At 43.3% G+C, this 18,939-nt stretch overlaps 1 protein-coding gene across 1 annotated transcript in view; it reads left to right on the forward strand.

Annotated features, from left to right (window-relative positions):
* Window positions 1-683: 683 nt before the first annotated feature.
* The window catches only part of LOC142494383 (uncharacterized), a 29,529-nt gene continuing 11,273 nt past the window's right edge, over window positions 684-18,939 (forward strand). The window contains exons 1-4 of the mRNA XM_075598931.1: window positions 684-729; window positions 1,796-2,143; window positions 5,134-5,424; window positions 17,321-17,410. Coding sequence (XP_075455046.1) covers window positions 684-729; window positions 1,796-2,143; window positions 5,134-5,424; window positions 17,321-17,410 — 775 coding nt within the window. The remainder of the gene's footprint in view (window positions 730-1,795; window positions 2,144-5,133; window positions 5,425-17,320; window positions 17,411-18,939) is intronic.

Here is an 18,939-nt window from a genome sequence, read left to right on the forward strand (position 1 = left end):
ATTACTGGCTCAACAATACTAATTAATAATAAGAGGCAAAACAGGAAGAATAGGAAATAACAACTAACATAGGACCACAAAGGGCTGGACACAAGGAGAATTAGGAACATACTAATTAAATAAAAATATGTTCAAAAATATAAACTATGCAACTAAGAAATCAATAAACACATATTCCACATGTCATCAATTGAATAGGACTATGAGGTAAGGAAACACTAAGATAACAAAGGAATATATATAATAACATTTAGTCTCATAGATACAAATACCAATTATCAATAAAATATATATAAAAATGAAAATATAAACAATACAATTCATATAAACCTATTAAACACCACATAAACATCTTAAATAGACCAGTATAATAGATGATTAATAAACATTAACTATACATAAGGCAAAAAATATACTTGTAATATATAAACTGTTCAAGCCCACCAAAACGCGTCAGGGAATCCAATTTGCGCAATTACGTCATCACGACGCTGCGCATATGCACGAGGCAGCTTTGGAGCGCACGATTGATCCGGCAGCCATTGAAGTGAAGGAGGCGTTTTTCTGACACACATGGACTGAATTCTCTCGGCGAATTACACCCCGGTCCTCCTGTGAATAATATCATCTCCATACAGCCCTGAGGGAGCCAAGAACTGTGGACGTTCACAGTACAGAACCGGATGGTGGTGAATTATTCACACAATGTTTTAATTGATTTATACTCTTGTGAGTGTTATTCTTCCCCCCCCCCTCCCCTACCCTCCCTTCCTTTTTTATTATTAAATCAACAGTATTATGCTATGGGGCGTGCGCTCTCTTCTTTTTCTTTTTTAGGCAATCTTGGATGTGGTTCATCCTTATTGAGAGCAGCCGAAGACCCCCCACACCAGCATCAATTATCCACATGTTTTATGTACTGATTTAAAAAGGACTGGTTGGACTCTTTTCCTTTACGTTCTTTGCACTTTTCACATATTTTATGTATATGTTGTGAAGTTTTGTGTGATACATTTTTATTAATAATTCATATGTTGTTTACAAGTAATTACACTTTGCATTTTTACACTTAAGTTCACTTTATTTTATCAACACTTTGCTGCTCCCAAACTTCAACGGCGTAGCCACTCAGACCTCCTGAGCCAGCAGGTGAGCTAGCTAGCTAAATTAGATTTGTTTACATTAGAAAAGAGGCGTCTAAGAGGCGATATGATAACTATATACAAATATATTCGGGGACAGTACAAGGTGCTTTCAAAAGAACTATTCATCCCACGGGCAGTACAAAGGACTCGGGGGCATCCCTTAAGGTTGGAGGAAAGGAGATATCACCAGCAACAAAGGAAAGGGTTCTTTACAGTAAGGGCAGTTAAAATGTGGGATTCATTACCCATGGAGACTGTGATGGCAGATACAATAGATTTGTTCAAAAAAAGGTTGGACATCTTTTTAGATAGGAAAGGTATACAGGGATATACCAAATAAGTATACATGGGAAGGATGTTGATCCAGGGATTAATCCGATTGCCAATTCTTGGAGTCAGGAAGGAATTTATTTTTCCCCTTATGAGATATGTCACTGGGTTTTTCTGTTTGCCTTCCTCTGGATCAATATACTGTCAGTACAGATATAGGATAAAGTATCTGTTGTCTAAAAATTAGCATAGGTTGAACTTGATGGACGCTTGTCTTTTTCAACCTCATCTACTATGTAACCAATTGAGTGGAATGGATTTATCAATCAGCCGCTTAGAAGTCTATTGAACTCCCCCATAACAGTGTTATTATTCCCCAGGCTGTTCCAGAGATGCCCTCTCCCACCAGCCTTCTCTGGTCACCGTGTCCAGGGGAAGTCCTGTGATCCTGAACTGCACCACGGACAATACAAAACTGGAGAGATATTCCTCGATGTGGAGTTTCTCTCATACAATTGGACAATCTGTGATCGAAAAATGGAGCAGCACAGACCAAAATGATTCAAGCAAGAAAGTCTGCGTGGAAAAAGGAAAATACGCACAATCATCATTGGTGATTAAAGATGCTTCTATAAACTATACCGGTTTCTATAATTGTACCATGAGCATCACTCTACCACCTCCATCAATGAATGTAACTGCGAGTCAAATTCATCTTACAGTTCAAGGTAAAGAAAATCGGAATTGTATTATGAAGTTTTCATTTAACTGTTGAACATACAGTAACTACAACTTATATCTGAGATGTTTCACCTTTCCCCTAACCCAGTGAAAGATCTCAGAACTGACTCACCTGACGTTACTGCAATCATAATATGACTCCTCTTTTCATCATCCAGTTTTGGATATTGTCACTGACTAATCTGAATTTAAACACCATTTTTTTTTTAAAGACTCAGGATGTGCCAAACAACTAATCTTCCTTGACATTTAAAATATCTATGTTCTATATCTCTGCTCGATATAAAAGCTCCCAATGTCACTCACTTACACAGACGTCGCCTACTCAGTCAAAACAGACACATAGGTTGGACTACTTGGACATGAGAATTATACAATTAATACTTCTAATTTACCCAAATTACATGCTGTATCTGTAGTTCTTGTTGCACCTTTGCAGAGGTTTTGATGACAAAAGAGATTGTCTGTGCCCCCTATATAATTTTCTGACAGAGCATATTAATTAGGGGTCAAAGTGGTAGTCTGCAAAGTCCTTGGGATGTCTACTGGCACGATTATTGGCGCACGTAGAGTGACCAGCCCGGAAAGTAGGAGTAATGTATCACCCTAAGTACTACTCCCATCTGTCAATTCTATCCACTGACCTCTTATCCTAGTATAATACCCTCTGGGGAACAGCAACTTGTGTCTCACTGGGGCCCAGTATTAGGTGTTCACATACAGATTTCAGAAACTGGATTGTTGTGGTGATACATCAGGTGTTATTTGTGCACCAGTTCTACTGATGAGAGATTTTTGTGGATAGTCTCCGATGTCTCTATATTGTCTGCTTTAGTGGCCCTTGTGTAAGCGATCCACATACACTAGAGAGCACTTACTGTGCATGGTGAAAACAGGGAAAGGAATGGGTAATTCAGATAATATCATATTTGTTATGTCTCTGATCCCCAAATTACCTTTTGACTAGAAATTGCCCAGCCACAGACTAATAACATCGCTCCCAGAGGTTAGCTGAGCTACAAGCAGAGAAATGTGTTACGGAAAAGGTTGTATCTGATCCTCAATATCTTTTGGAGTACACCTGGAGTTCTTGGGGTGATTAGAGAACTTTTAGGGAGATGCAGAACAGCAAATGTATAATATAGGCTAGAGGAAGGTTGCAGTATAACAGTACTTGTAAAGCCTGTCCATGTCACGATCGTTCTCGCCACAAACTGGACCGCAGAGCGGAAGTGGGGATGGATATACACCGACCTTAGGCCAGGAGCCGGGTCCGGAGTGCGTATTCCATGGTCAAACGTAGCCGGGTCAGGATTGGAGAAGTCAGGGTAAATGATATCCAGGTGCGGGTCAGGGCAGGCGGCACAGGAGCATAGGTTGAGGTTGCAGACCGGGGTTGGCATCAGGTAGAGCGTCAGCGTTAGCGCTTCAGCAGAAAGCTTCAGTATAGGCACTGCAGCGCAAGGGGAGAACTCCGGGACAGGACTCCTGCAGCGCAGGGGATCAGGGCAGGTGCTAAAGCGCAGGAGGTCCTCAGGAAACGGAAGGGCTTTGGCAAAGGCGCTTCAGCGTAGATGCTGCAGGTGAAGACTTTAGATAAGGAAGCTTCAGCACAGGGCTTTGGCACAGTAATGGCCTCTGGACAATGGAGGCTCCAGGATACAGGAAGCTTCAGCACAAGCTTCAGCACAGGAAGGCCAAGAAGGGCCAAGCAAAGGAGCTTGTGGCCAGCACAGTAACACCAAGAAAGGATTCTGCTCAGCCACTTCCTGGGGGGATGGGCTGACCCTATATAGCATGGGAAGCCAACAGGGACAGAGCTGCAGGCAGCAATGGGCAGACATAGCAGGCAGCAAGAAGCAGACTGCAGTGTGAGTCCAGAATCAGGTGATTCCAATTGCCAAGTATAGGGAGGCCTTTGCCTGAAAGCTCTGAATGCTTTTAAGGGTGAGTTCCAGCCAAAGCCAGGACTGGAACCCTTACAGTATCCCCCCCTTCAGGTGAGAGCTCTGAGCGAACAGGAGCAGGCTCATTCTGTGATTTCGGCGACATGGAATTGTTTCTGAACCTTCTGGGAACCGTAGTAGATCTGCGTTTGTTAGAGAGTGCTTTCTTTAAAAGGAAAAGCAGTGGCACTGCAATCAGTAGGTCAGCACCCCTAGGTAGATGAGCTCAGGAAAGCATTGGTACAGATGTCAGGGAATCCGCAGAGGACAGAGTAGACACTGAATAGCAATTGGAGAGAAGCATGCCTGTGCCCACAGTGAGAGCACAAGAAGCAGGGACGGGCACCTCAGGCAAGGCAAGAAAGTCCAAATGGAGTGTTTCAGTCTTTGACGATGGTAACTTGAAATCCAGAGAGAACACATCAGGCAGGACCCACGGGTGTAGAATCTGCTTGAAAGGTGAGAGAACAGATTTTATCTGGTACAGCAGGAAGCAGGGTGAGCGGTAAACATGACTTAGAAACAGAAGTCTTGGAGTTAGAACTGGGTACTTCAAGCACTGAAGAAGAAATCAGGAAAACACGAACTTGACTTAGGAGTGGAAGTCCCAGACTCAAAGGCTTCACGCGATACTGATACTGAGTCAAGGCAGATTATGCCGTGGCTTCCTATTGGCCCGAAGGGCGCAGGAGCTTCAAAATACCGCCACAATGTGAACCGTGGTAGCCGAGTGGAACGGCTACTGACACCCCCTATGGAGGTAAGTATCTCAGGAAGCAGGGGGTCCCTGGAGCTGACATTTATGGGGTTCAGCTTGAGAAACCCTGCTTCAATCCTGTGTAAAAAAACAAATGGTAAAAGAGAAAATGCTTGGATGGCACATTACAAGGCGAAATACATTGGTAATTGTGGAGCATTAAAATTCAACTTTAAAATAAAAATAATAAAGAATATGAGAGGGGGTGTGAACAAATTGCATGTAATTATACAACTATACATTTTATTTAACTCCTTTAATCTGTTGTCCCCAGTTGCTCCACGAATGAACCTCTCTCATGATGAAGATGGTGACACCGTGACCTGCACAGCGAGTGAATTCTATCCACAACCTGTGACTATCTCACTGAACACGACCTGTGGAGGGTTTGGGCTGAATGATTCCCTCCTAGTTACAAACACAGATGGAACCTATAGCAGCACATACAGATACGGGGTGAACATCTCCAGCTGTGACCGGGATACAGAAGTGACCTGTGCGGCAGAGCATCAAGCCGTTCGGATCAGCCAGACCATCCGGGTCCCTCCGGTCCTTTTAAAGAAAGGTAGGACTTGTACACATTGACAGGAGACTCCTGTGCAAAAGATATCCGCTTATTTCACCGATTCGCCAAAAAATTGTGAATATTCTCACATCTCTAATCTCAAAACTATCAATAACTCAAATCGAAAACAAAATGTTCTTCAGTATAATCACTTATATCATTAGACACCTTACCAAAAAAGCCCCATACATGCAGATGAAGTAAACCAGCACTCCATAACTGTATATAAATCTACATAATTATAATAATAATAATAATAAAAAATATCAAAGGAGTAAAAAAAAGTATAGCTACCGATAATATTTATAGACATCCATTTGTCATATAGGGCACACCTGTGAGCACATGACCTGCATACAGCACAAAGGTTAATACACAGTTTGCAAGCTTTCCCACTTTTCACCTTCGCAAAGGTCCCTTAAATGAACAATATCTCCCTCAATCCATCCCCATATAGTTAATACACACGGCTACTCTAGCCAACTCACTTTCCTCCTCCGCAAGGTACTTTCAATGAGTTAGTATTTACCCCTTACTCAATTGCAATCCTATCCACATGCTGCCACCACCCAAGAATAATGCAAATTAAAAAAATATGTAAAATGAATATTTGCCAGGGTCTCAGGCCCCTGTTTATAATAGAAAAACTATGCACTTAACACACAAAAATCTGTTGTTGCAAAATGTGGTGAAAATGTAAATACTCTCTCCAGAGCGTGCAACAGAGCCAAAAGCATCACTTATTAAATGTTTATATATATATATGTATATTTATATATATATAGATAGATAGACAGATAGATAGATAGTGCAGAATAAATTAGTTCTTCAGTATTAGGTGATACCTTTTTTATTTGGACTAACAATTTATGTCATAGGACAAGCTTTCGAGAGTTCTCCTCTCTTCATCAGGTCTGCAATACTGATATACAAAGGAATCTATGGCTAAAACAGTGTAGAAAAAACCCCAGATATGTACTGTAGATAAGGTAGGGTGTTAAAAGTGTTTGAAGTCAGGGGAGGGTGACAAGGAAAGGTATTGAGGGGAGGGGGAGAAAGTGTGGATAAGAAGAGAGGCAGGCAGGATAATTACAAACAATTTTGATAGGGTGTGAGAAACCCCATATCCGCATTAAGTCCTTTGGTTTTGGTGTCAAAGAGTTTTATTATTGAGTTCAAATCTTTTCCGTTCTTGGGTGCGTTTAAACATTCCATTGAGGATTTTGATTTTTAAATCATTTATGGAATGATCTGGCTGTGAGAAATGATGTCCCACTGGTGAGCAGTATCTTCCTTCTTCATGATGGAGTATAGAGTGTCTGTGCATATTCATTCTGCCTTGTAATTTTGTCTGGTTTCCCCAATGTAGCAACCTTGGTCACATTTGTTACATTGAATCATATACACTATATTCCTGGATGTGCAGCTGTATGATCCTTTAACATTGAGGATTCCATGGTTGTAACTGGCTGTGGGATCCTGGCAAATATGTTTGCAGAGTTTGCAGCGTGTGTTGTTGCACGGTTTTGTGCCATTATCAGTGTCTTTAAAATCGTTATGAAGTTTTCTGCTGACTAATTTCTGTTTCAGGTGGTTTGGTTGTTGCCGGAACGCAAGAATGGGAGGTTTGGGGAAGATTTCTTTTAATGTCACATCCTCTGCAAGCATGGGTTGCAGATTTTTGATAATTTTTCATATACCCTCTAGGGTTGGGTTCTATGTAGCCACTAGTGGTATGCGTGTGGTAGGTTCTGTCTGTATTGTAGCAGGTGTTCTCGTGGGGCTTTTAGTGCAGATGTAATGATTTTGGCAATGGTCTTTGGTTTGTATTCCTTCTGTCTGAACGATTCGGTCAGGGTTGTGAGATGCCGGTTTCTGTCTTCAGTGTCAGAGCATATGCGGTGGTATCTTATAGCCTGGCTGTGTATGATACCTTGTTTGGTATGAGTGGGATGGAAGCTGGAGTTGTGGAGGTAACTGCATCTGTCTGTTGGTTTCCTGTATACAGATGTGTGTAGTTTGCCATTTTTCAGTGTTCCTGTTGTATCTAGAAAGTTTACCGAATAATCCATTTTGAGTTTAATTGATGGATGGAATGAGTTCAGGGACTCGTGGAATTGTTTTACTGTAGGTTTCCTTCACCCTCTTTCCATATTATAAACAGGTCATCAATGTATCTGTAGTATTTATAGGGTTTGTGGGGGCATGTAGTTAGGAATCTTTGTTCAAGATTTGCCATGAAAAAATTGATAGATATTGATATAATTACAGTGCTTAGATTACAGGATCTAAAAAAGAAAAAAAGAGAAAGGATTACAAGAACATACTGTACAATTACAGTAAATTCAAGACAGTTTCTTAAAATAACAGGATAAAACAGAAAACTGAAATCCCTACACCTTAAGTTACCATATGTCAGGATTTTCTCCCAGAGGCTCACTGGCACAGAAATTAGACTTCACGTTTTTGGTCCAAAACACACCTCTGTTGAAATCTGATTTTCCTAATACTTTGCTAAGTCTTATGTACTGTTTTTCCCCATTGAAACAACATAAACCCCCATTTATGCTACACATTTTGCTACAACAGATTTTTGTGTGTTAAGTGCATAGTTTTTCTATTATAAACAGGGGCCTGAGACCCTGGCAGACATTCATTTTACATATTTTTTTATTTGCATCATTCTTGGGTGGTGGAAGTGTGTACATATGATTCCCATTGACTAGGGGTTAATATTAACTCATTGAAAGTACCTTGTGGAGGGGGAAGGTGGGTTGGCTAGAGTACCCGTGTGTATTAACCCTGGTTACATATCTAAGTCACGTGCTCACTTGTGTGCTGGTCATGACAGGTGGTATATGGGGACAGATTGAGGGGAGATAGTTCATTTAAGGAACCTTTGCAAAGGTGAAAAGTGGGACCGCTTGTGAGATGTGTATTAACCCTTGTACTGTATGCAGGTCACGTACTCACAGGTGTGCCGTATGTGACAGAGAGGTAGAGAAGGAGGAGAATACTAAATCCTAAGGCTTTCTGAAATAGTTCTCAGATAATGTGACACTGTTTTGCATGAAACTAGTGAATACTGTAACTATAGTTAGTACTGTATTAGCGCGCACACCGCTGTATCCAGATTCACCATCACCGGAGTCGTTTCCCCCCCACCCGACAATCCCTAGCTGCGGGGAAAAGCAAAATGGCCACATCTGTATACAATTCCACCGGGTAACAGCTTGTACTGAACTGAATGACTAGTGTTATTTCTGCATATAACTAGCTTAGTGAATATGGAGACGATTTAGGGATGATAACGTGCATTCCTGATTGGGTTTACACAGAAGGTAATTTATCAAAGCCCCTGCAACCAAACCAGGTGCAAGAACTGATGCAACAGATGTATCAATCAAGAAAATCTAATTGGTTGGAAAGGATATGTTTTTTCCTTAATGTAGCCCCCTTATTGGGGACTACTAGTTACTGTAGGGTGTTAACTGCCTTAATGGGTTAACTGGGTGGCTCACTAAGGTGTGCCACTCCCGTTTGTCACGTGACCGGTGATGTCACAAGACAAATTAACGCTGCGGGGGTTCATGCTTCTGAATGGGACCCCAGTGTTAATCCTCCGCTTGATGGGGCATCTGCAGGGAGAGAATACTCGGTACTCACCTTCTAGACGAGCTGCGCAGCCACCTGCAGGCGTCCCTCCGTCTGCAGCCGTGTCTCCGCTGAAGGTAAGACGCAGAGCTGTATTTCTTCCCCCTGGATCAGGGGTCTCCAAACTCAGTCCTCAAGGGCCACCAACAGGCCAGGTTTTCAGGATATCCCTGCTTTAGCACAGGTGGCTCAATCAGTGGCTCAGTCTTCAATTGAGTCACCTGTGCTGAAGCAGGGATATCCTGAAAAGCTGGCCTGTTGGTGGGCCTTGAAGACTGAGTTTGGAGACCCCTGCCCTAGATGACGTAGATGCCCTTATATGGGGCTATACATCATGAGCCTGTATGACCATATTTGGTCATCAAATGTACATCATCAAGGAGGGTGGACAGTATTACGTGTCCTACCCAGCCCCCCTTTGATGATGTATATGATCAAATATGGTAACCCATTTCACGCACAGAAAGATACAAAACAAATGCTCTTTTGCAACCTTGGGAAAGTACTAGGTGAGCTGGGCTCCAGGCCTTCTAGAAACCACCTTGGGAAAGTACTAGGTGAGCTGGGTTCCAGGCCTGCTAGAAACCACCTTGGGAAAGTACTAGGTGAGCTGGGCTCCAGGCCTTCTAGAAACCACCTTGGGAAAGTACTAGGTGAGCTGGGCTCCAGGCCTGCTAGAAACCACCTTGGGAAAGTACTAGGTGAGCTGGGCTCCAGGCCTTCTAGAAACCACCTTGGGAAAGTACTAGGTGAGCTGGGTTCCAGGCCTGCTAGAAACCACCTTGGGAAAGTACTAGGTGAGCTGGGCTCCAGGCCTTCTAGAAACCACCTTGGGAAAGTACTAGGTGAGCTGGGCTCCAGGCCTGCTAGAAACCACCTTGGGAAAGTACTAGGTGAGCTGGGCTCCAGGCCTTCTAGAAACCACCTTGGGAAAGTACTAGGTGAGCTGGGCTCCAGGCCTTCTAGAAACCACCTTGGGAAAGTACTAGGTGAGCTGGGTTCCAGGCCTTCTAGAAACCACCTTGGGAAATTACTAGGTGAGCTGGGCTCCAGGCCTTCTAGAAACCACCTTGGGAAAGTACTAGGTAAGCTGGGCTCCAGGCCTTCTAGAAACCACATTGGTCAGAGTTTCGCTCTACACTACAATATGTTCCATCTGTGACAACTCTCTGCTTCCAATCCTTAAACCAGTTTTCAATCCAGGTGCAAGTACTGTAGTTCTACCAAAACCAATTTCCTCTTGTGTGGCACCTTATCAAACGCCTTTGCAAAATTGAAGTAAATGCATTCACTTCATTGCCTTGGTCTATATTCTCTACTTACCACTTCATAGAAACTAAAAAGTTTCGTTTGGCATGACCTATTCCTCATGGTCCATGTTGACAACTAATAATTTTATTATAAACATTTTTATTACCTCATTTTCCCTCTTAGAGGGTTTTAAGTAGCTTCCCTGCTATAGATATCAGGCTTACAGGTCTGCAGTTACCTGGTTGTGATACCTTGTAGCTCTCTTTTACATATTAAATAATGTAATCTGTTTATGTCAATCTTATGGTACTGAACTTGTGGAAATTGACTTAGACAGTTTTGAGCACTTTTGTAGCGAGTTTGCATGTGTAGCTATTCAGACAGCTCCGATAACGCGTTAAACTCGCTATAAAACTGCTTCTTGCCGATCGGTAGCACTCTCACTCAGAGAAACCGAGCGGTAGCTCTAAAAAATGCTCAAACTCGCATTATTTGACACATCTAGCTATTCAGGTAGCTCCGAGATTCACATCATGGCTGCAACTCGCAGATTCTGATCTCGAGATGGGATGTATTGTTACTACATCGGATTGAAGCCGGAGCTGACCCACATTAATACCAGCTCCGGAGACCCCCTACTGCAATCCTATGTAATAAAAATACATTTACAGCCCAGCTTCATTACCTTAGTACCTAACCGCTAAAGTAATGAAGGGGTTAAAAAGCAATGCCAGGTTTGTTGGTGGTAGAGAGGGTGGGTGAAGCTTGTTGCTGCCCCAGGGTGGGTGGTTAGGAGGGTTGCTGGAGGTGTTAACCCTTTTATTAACTTAGCAGTTACAACCGCTTACGTAATGAATGGGGTTACGGCAAGGCCTAAACACCCACCTTGGGGCAATTACAAGCTTCACTCACCCCCTCTATCACCAACACCACACAGGAATGGGCAAAAGTGCTATTAGCCAAAGATGACTAATAGTGATTTTGCCCATTCAAATAATCATTACAGTGCAATAAATTAAAATAAATTACTATAAAAAAACACATCACTATAAAACAAAACTGTAGCCATTTTATCCATTGATTGTCACTGTTGTCATCTATGCTATTTTAATGTTGCAGCCACAGAAGACCAGAAGACTGAAGATGAGGATGGCAAGGGCAAGTACAACTTTAATTTACTATATGCTGGTGCTGGAGGGGGGGGGGGGGGGGCTGCTGGGTGGCCATTGCTTGCCAATGAGGCCACAGTGACAATCAATAGATGAAAAGGCTAGAGCTTTGTTTTATAGTAATGTATTTTTTATAGTAATGTATTTGAGTGTATTGCACTGTATTGATTATTTGAATGGGGTAAAGCGCTATTAACCATCTTTGGCTAATAGAACTTTTGCCCATTCCTGTGAGGTGTTGGTGGTGAAGGGGGTTGATGAAGGGGTTAATTGCCCTGGGGAGGGTGGTTAGACCTCGAAGTGGGGGTTAACCCCTTCATTGAAGAAACATAAATACAGACCGGCGCCTTGGAAAATAAAGTCCCCTGCTTCAGTAATATGTTAATAAACAGTAATATGTTAATAAACAATTGTGATCGCCTGTAAGAGCTGTGCAGGGAGATCGCCTGTAAGAGCCGTGCAGGGAGAGGCGTCTCTCTCTGTGCAGGGAGATCGCCTGTAAGAGCTGTGCAGGGAGACGCAGCTCTCTCTGTGCAGGGAGATCGCCTGTAAGAGCTGTGCAGGGAGACGCAGCTCTCTCTGTGCAGGGAGATCACCTGTAAGAGCTGTGCAGGGAGACGCAGCTTCTCTCTGCGCAGGGAGATCGCATGTAAGAGCTGTGCAGGGAGATGCAGCTCTCTCTGCGCAGGGAGATTGCCTGTAAGAGCTGTGCAGGGAGAGACGGCTCTCTCTGTGCAGGGAGATGCAGCGTCTCCCTGTGCAGGGAGATCGCCTGTAAGAGCTGTGCAGGGAGATGCAGCTCTCTCTGTGCAGGGAGATCGCCTGTGAGAGCTGTGCAGGGAGAGACGGCTCTCTGTGTGCAGGGAGATTGCCTGTAAGAGCTGTGCAGGGAGATGCAGCTCTCTCTGTGCAGGGAGATCGCCTGTAAGAGCTGTGCAGGGAGATCGCCTGTAAGAGCTGTGCAGGGAGAGACGGCTCTCTCTGTGCAGGGAGATCGCCTGTAAGAGCTGTGCAGGGAGAGGCGGCTCTCTCTGTGCAGGGAGATCGCCTGTAAGAGCTGTGCAGGGAGAGGCAGCTCTCTCTGTGCAGGGAGATGCAGCTCTCTCTGTGCAGGGAGATGCAGCTTTCTCTGTGCAGGGAGATACAGCTCTCTCTGTTCAGCTTTCTACTGCTACCCCGAGTGGTATTGACTGATGATATCTTTTTCTGAATACCGTGATAACACAAACATCAGACTGTGAGGTTGGGTCATGCCAAACTGTTCGATATGGCCGTGATTTTGTCGGAGCTCCCTGAATAGGCCCCACAGACTGGGCTGAGATCCATTTGGACAGGTACTTTATTTGAATTAATTTTAGCACGCTGCCTTTGCCCTTCATTCTGTGTAACCCAAATATTAGTTAATGTTAAGGTTGCAGCTTCCTTTGGTTGTAATACATTTGCCAGTATATACCTCCTTGGTTTAGTATGTAGAGAGGCAAATAATTGTTTTAACACCTCTCTTCTCGTTATGACCAATCATTTCCTTGCCTATCTCACACTGAAAGGGGCCTGTATCCTGTTTTCTAATCATGTTGCTATTTATACACATGAATACATTGTTACTGGGTTAATCTTAGGACACGCTCATTTATTTATAAAATGTATTACCAGGAAGTAATACAGTGAGAGTTACCTCTCGTTTTCAGTATGTCCTGGGCACAGAGTTAAGATGACAAATAAGACATGGTTAAAATACATAGTCACATAAGTAAACAGGATATACAGTATATATAAATACATGGCATGCATAGTTAGAGATAATATATATTATAGGCGTATGTAACAGTTACAGACCAGATTAAAATGTGAGACAGCTTTCAGCTTCAATCAAATCTTCAGTCAGTGCAACACACCAGCTACAATGTATTCTTATATTACTAAGGTAACATTATCTATTGTTACAGTTTGCAGCTCAAACTGCTTGGATCATTGGCAACAAATGATCACAAACAGGAAAGTGTTACAAAGATCTTGCACTGCTGGGGAGGTCGGCTAAAGCCTGCTATAGAAATCACAGGTTGCTCGGTATATTAAAACTCATTAAAAATGGCATTAAGAGTTGAATAAAAAATAAATAAAGTAGTAAGTATTATCTCATATTACAGAACTGATTTGCATGTAGGTATGTGTTTAATTATGTAGCACCACCCAGGTACATTTATTTATAACATGTTTTACCAGGAAGTAATACAGTGAGGGATACCTCTCGTTTTCACATATGTCCTGGGCATAGAGTTACATTAAGTGAACAGGGTTTACATTACATACAAGACATTGCATGCAGGTGTATATAATAGTTACAGACCAGATTAAAATGTGAGACAGCTTTGGTTTTGAAAGAACGTAGACTGGTGGTGGCAGTGAGAGTCTCTGGTAGGTTGTTCCAGTTTTGGGGTGCACGGTAAGAGGAGGAGGAACGTCCGGATACTTTGTTGAACCTTGGGACCATAAACAGTCTTTTATTATTTATAAAATATTTTACCAGGAAGTAATACATTGAGAGTTACCTCTCGTTTTCAAGTATGTCCTTTTGGAGTCTGATCTCAGGTGATAGGTGCTGCATGTGGTAGGGGTGAGGAGCTTGTTCAGATAGCTGGGTAGCTTGCCCAGAAAGAATTTGAGGGTGAGACAGGAAAGGTGAACTTTGCGCCTAGACTCTAGTGATGACCAATCTAGTTCTTTGAGCATTTCGCAGTGATGTGTGTTGTAGTTGCATTAGAGAACAAAGCAGCATATTGAATTGTAGAGGGTGTCAAGTTTGCTAAGGTGGGTTTGGGGTGCTGAGCCGTATACTATGTCTCCATAGTCAATAATTGGCATTAGCATCTGCTGTGCGATACGCTTTCTGACCAGGAGACTTAGGGAGGATTTGTTCCCTGGCAGTTTTCCAGGTCTTAGGGCTGTAATATACAGCATTGTTCCTATGCGAACGCACGTGCACGTGCCGAATGCTTTTCCTGTATATAGAGCCGGGAGCTGCAGGTTAGTGTATATGTGTGTGTATGTGTGAGTATATGTGTGTGCATGGGTTGTGTGAGTGAAAGTAAGTCCTAAATAAGATCTTTTAAAGAAAAAAAAAGTTTAATAAATATTTTGTTTTTTGTTTTGCAATCCTTGACACACACACACACACATACACACACATACACACATACACACACCCACACACCACTACAAACACACATACATGCATACATACATACACACATACATACATTTGAGCGCAGGCAGCGGCGCGAAAAGATGATTTTCCTCATCTTTGCCGCTGTCTGTCGGCTCCCCTCTCCCTGGCACGCGCAGCCCTTCTAAAGAAAGGCTGACTAACGTCAGCCAACTAAAAATCCACGCGCACGGCGCAGCACGCGCCCAGCACTATAGAACGTGCCTTAGGGATATGGCCTGCAGACAGAATAGAGTTGACGATGGAAGCAATTGGTTTGGCAATGGCTGAGGCACCAATTCTTAGGAACTTAGATTGCAGTACATACATAGCGCCTCCCAGCGCAGTGGCGTAGCTAGGCATGCACAGGCCCCCGGGCAAACATTTTTTCAGGGCCCCATTATAAGTGAACGTATTCTGTAGATTCCAAATTAAATATACCGCACACATATAAATATAGATTAAATATAATATATAGATTACTCCTGTACTAACCATTTATTTTTAAGGCAGAAGTTCAGTTTCCGCACTTTTCGCTCAGCAAACAGGTCAGTGATGTGAACCATTAGGCCCGAGCGTGGCAAATGTGTAAGGGAGCGGACATTTTTTCAGCACCCCAAATGTTGCCACCTAATGGGAAATGCGCCACGGGGTAAAGTAGAGGGTGGGAGCCTCTCTGCGCCCGTCCACAATGACATTCAATGGCTTTTTTTCTCAAATACTATTGGGCTTTTTTCTCTGAAGTTGTGTACAATTCACCACACACTTTAAATAAATCTGCATAGTAATATACTGTAAAATAATGCTGACTGCAATTATTTTTCCTTCTCCCTCCATTCTCTCCCTGATCATCTCTCATCATCATCCCACATCATCATCATCAGCTCTCCCCCTCATCCTCATCAGCTCTCTCCCCCTCATCATCCCACATCATCATCATCAGCTCTCCCCCTCATCCTCATCAGCTCTCTCCCCCTCATCATCATCCATCATCCTCATCATAATCATCCCTCATCATCATCAGCTCTCTCCCTCATCATCATCAGCTCTCTCCCTCATCATCATCAGCTCTCTCCCTCATCATCATCAGCTCTCTCCCTCATCATCATCAGCTCTCTCCCTCATCATCATCTGCTCTCTCCCTCATCATCATCTGCTCTCACCCCATCATCATCTTCTCTCTCCCCATCATCATCTGCTCTCTCCCCATCATCAGCAGCTCTCTCCTCATCATCAGCAGCTCTCTCCCCATCATCAGCAGCTCTCTCCCCATCACCAGCAGCTCTCTCCCCATCATCAGCAGCTCTCTCCCCATCAGCAGCTCTCCCCCCATCACCAGCAGCTCTCTCCCCGTCGTCATCATCAGCTCTCTTCCCGTCATCATCAGCTCTCTCCCCGTCATCATCAGCTCTCTCCCAGTCATCATCAGCTCTCTTCCCATCATCATCTGCTCTCTCCCCATCATCATCTGTTCTCTCCCCATCATCATCTGTTCTCTCCCCATCATCATTATCAGCTCTCTCCCTCTCTCTCTTTTCTCTCCCTAATATCTCTATCCCTTTTCTCCCCCTCATGTCTCTTTCTCTCTCTTTTCTCCCCCTCATGTCTCTCTTTTCTCCCCCTCATGTCTCTCTCTTTTCTCCCCCTCATGTCTCTCTCTTTTCTCCCCCTCATGTCTCTCTCTTTTCTCCCCCTCATGTCTCTCTCTATTTCTCCCCCTCATGTCTCTCTCTTTTCTCCCCCTCATGTCTCTCTCTTTTCTCCCCCTCATGTCTCTCTCTTTTCTCCCCCTCATGTCTCTCTCTATTTCTCCCCCTCATGTCTCTCTCTTTTCTCCCCCTCATGTCTCTCTCTTTTCTCCCCCTCATGTCTCTCTCTATTTCTCCCCCTCATGTCTGTCTCTATTTATCCCCCTCATGTCTCTCTCTATTTCTCCCCCTCATGTCTGTCTCTATTTATCCCCCTCATGTCTGTCTCTATTTCTCCCCCTCATGTCTGTCTCTATTTATCCCCCTCATGTCTCCCTCTTCTCTCCCTCATGTCTCTTTCTCTCTCTTTTTCCTACTCATGTCTGTCTCTCTTTCTCTCCTTATGTCTCTGTCTCTCTTTTCTCCTCCACATGTCTTTCTCTTTTCTCCCCCCCCCCATGTGTCTCTCTCCCCCCTATGTCTCTCTCTTTTCTCCTCTCATGTTTCTACCCCTTGTGTGTCTCTCCCCCCCCCCCCCTGTCTCTCTCTCTTTTCTCCCCTCATGTTTCTCTCTTTTCTCCCCCTTATGTCTCTCTGGCATTCTGATTTTGCATATAGCGAAGCAGGCTTGGAAATGCTTGATATTTAAAGACAACGCTCAGCTGAGATTAATGGAACAGCCTGAGCAGTGAGTCAGGCTGAGCGCCTGGGCTGGGATTGCTTCTCCCCCATGCAACAACTACAGGCTTTGCCCTTCCAATTGTGAACCAGAAGTAAAAAATAGCAGAGAAGGTGTTTCATGGATGAGTGCACTCACTTTATTCTAGTCAATCCAATGCTTGGAAACCCACCATTTAAAATGATTGTGCTTAAAAAACCAATGCCTTTTTTATCGCACATTAACCTCTTCTGTGTCCTCCATTTTTATCTAGATCCCTCGTTTTGGCAGCCTTGGCAATGGTCCATAATTGGAGGCGTTCTGCTTTTGGCCGCTGCTCTTTCTCTCCTTCTGTACAGAACAGGTACGATCCTGGAACTAACCCCTTTATTCTATCAAACAGAAGCTGTTATAGGAGGAGACTATCACGTTCACTGTAAAAGCTCCAGATCTTCAAAAACTTTTGATTCCCAAATCAGATCACAATGAAAAGTTTGAGTTTGGCAAAATGAGCGAGTTTGTTTTATTTCCTCCCAAATCTCGAAAAATATATATTTTTTTGTGCAGTTTAAAACAAAATAGAGGAATAATTAGGACATTATTTGTTCTCCAATAGGAAACATGGCAGAAAGAATCTTCACAAAAACTGTCCGTTATTATTAATGTTTCTATGTAATTAACTTAAAAAAAATACTTTTCCACCACTTATTCCTCTTGTAGTTTTATATTTAGATTATGGATAATATGTCAAATGTTGCATACAACATAATCAATTATTGTGCGGGTTATTCATTTTCAGATTTATTTTAATAGGTTGGTCATTTATAAATAGTATATACATGATAATATGGAATAGTTACATAACATAAGGACATTCTCCGTGGTGTATACAGAGTAAGTGGCCAATTCTCCTGACTATTTGTAATTACTGCGTCAATACCCAACTGTCTGGAACACTTAAAGAACTGGCTGAAAATGTCGATGGAATCAATAATACAAATCACTTAATATCATAAAACAGACCTCTTCTGCTCTCAGCCTGCACAGTCATATTAAAAAAACGGCGTGTCTAAATCAATAACAATGGCAAAGAAAGAGAAGCCGTTACTAACGTGACTGGCACCAGGTTCTGTTCATACAAACAGCCAGCAGATGCTGCTGTGTGCTAGGAAACATTTTCCCAATGTCAAAGAATGGACTAGGAGAGGCGTAGCAGAGAAAAGTGTACTTAATGTATGCATGTATAACCTTTATTTATATAGCGACCACAGTGTATTCAGCGCTGTACAAGAGGGACAATACAGTACAGGGAATTATAATAATACAATAAGTGAAATAAACAAAATCAGACAATAGGAAAGGAAATCCCTGCCCCGGAGAGCTTACAATCTAAGTGGTTTGTTGGGAGACTAACAGAGACAGCAGGTGAGGGAATAAGTGCAGGAGATGGCAGTGCTTGGCCACAGTGGTTGGTAGGAGTGACTGTGGGTGTGGGACAGTGGCCATGAGTCTCGGACATCTATAGAAAATATGAAACTTCCAGAGATGATAACTCTCTGTTAACCCCGAGGGGTCAGAAAAATCCTGTTCTACAAAATGGGCAAAGAGATTAAGTTTGGAGACCCTGGGAGGAGGGGTGGTGATAGCCAGGAGTTGGGTTAGAAGAGATTAAGTTTGGAGACCCTGGGAGGAGGGCTGGTGATAGCCAGGAGTTGGGTTAGAAGAGATTAAGTTTGGAGACCCTGGGAGGAGGGCTGGTGATAGCCAGGAGTTGGGTTAGAAGAGATTAAGTTTGGAGATCCTGGGAGGAGGGATGGTGATAGCCAGGAGTTGGGTTAGAAGAGATTAAGTTTGGAGACCCTGGGAGGAGTGGTGGTGATAGCCAGGAGTTGG

This window comes from Ascaphus truei, chromosome 5 (assembly GCF_040206685.1).
Source record: "Ascaphus truei isolate aAscTru1 chromosome 5, aAscTru1.hap1, whole genome shotgun sequence".
Lineage (NCBI taxonomy): Eukaryota > Metazoa > Chordata > Amphibia > Anura > Ascaphidae > Ascaphus > Ascaphus truei.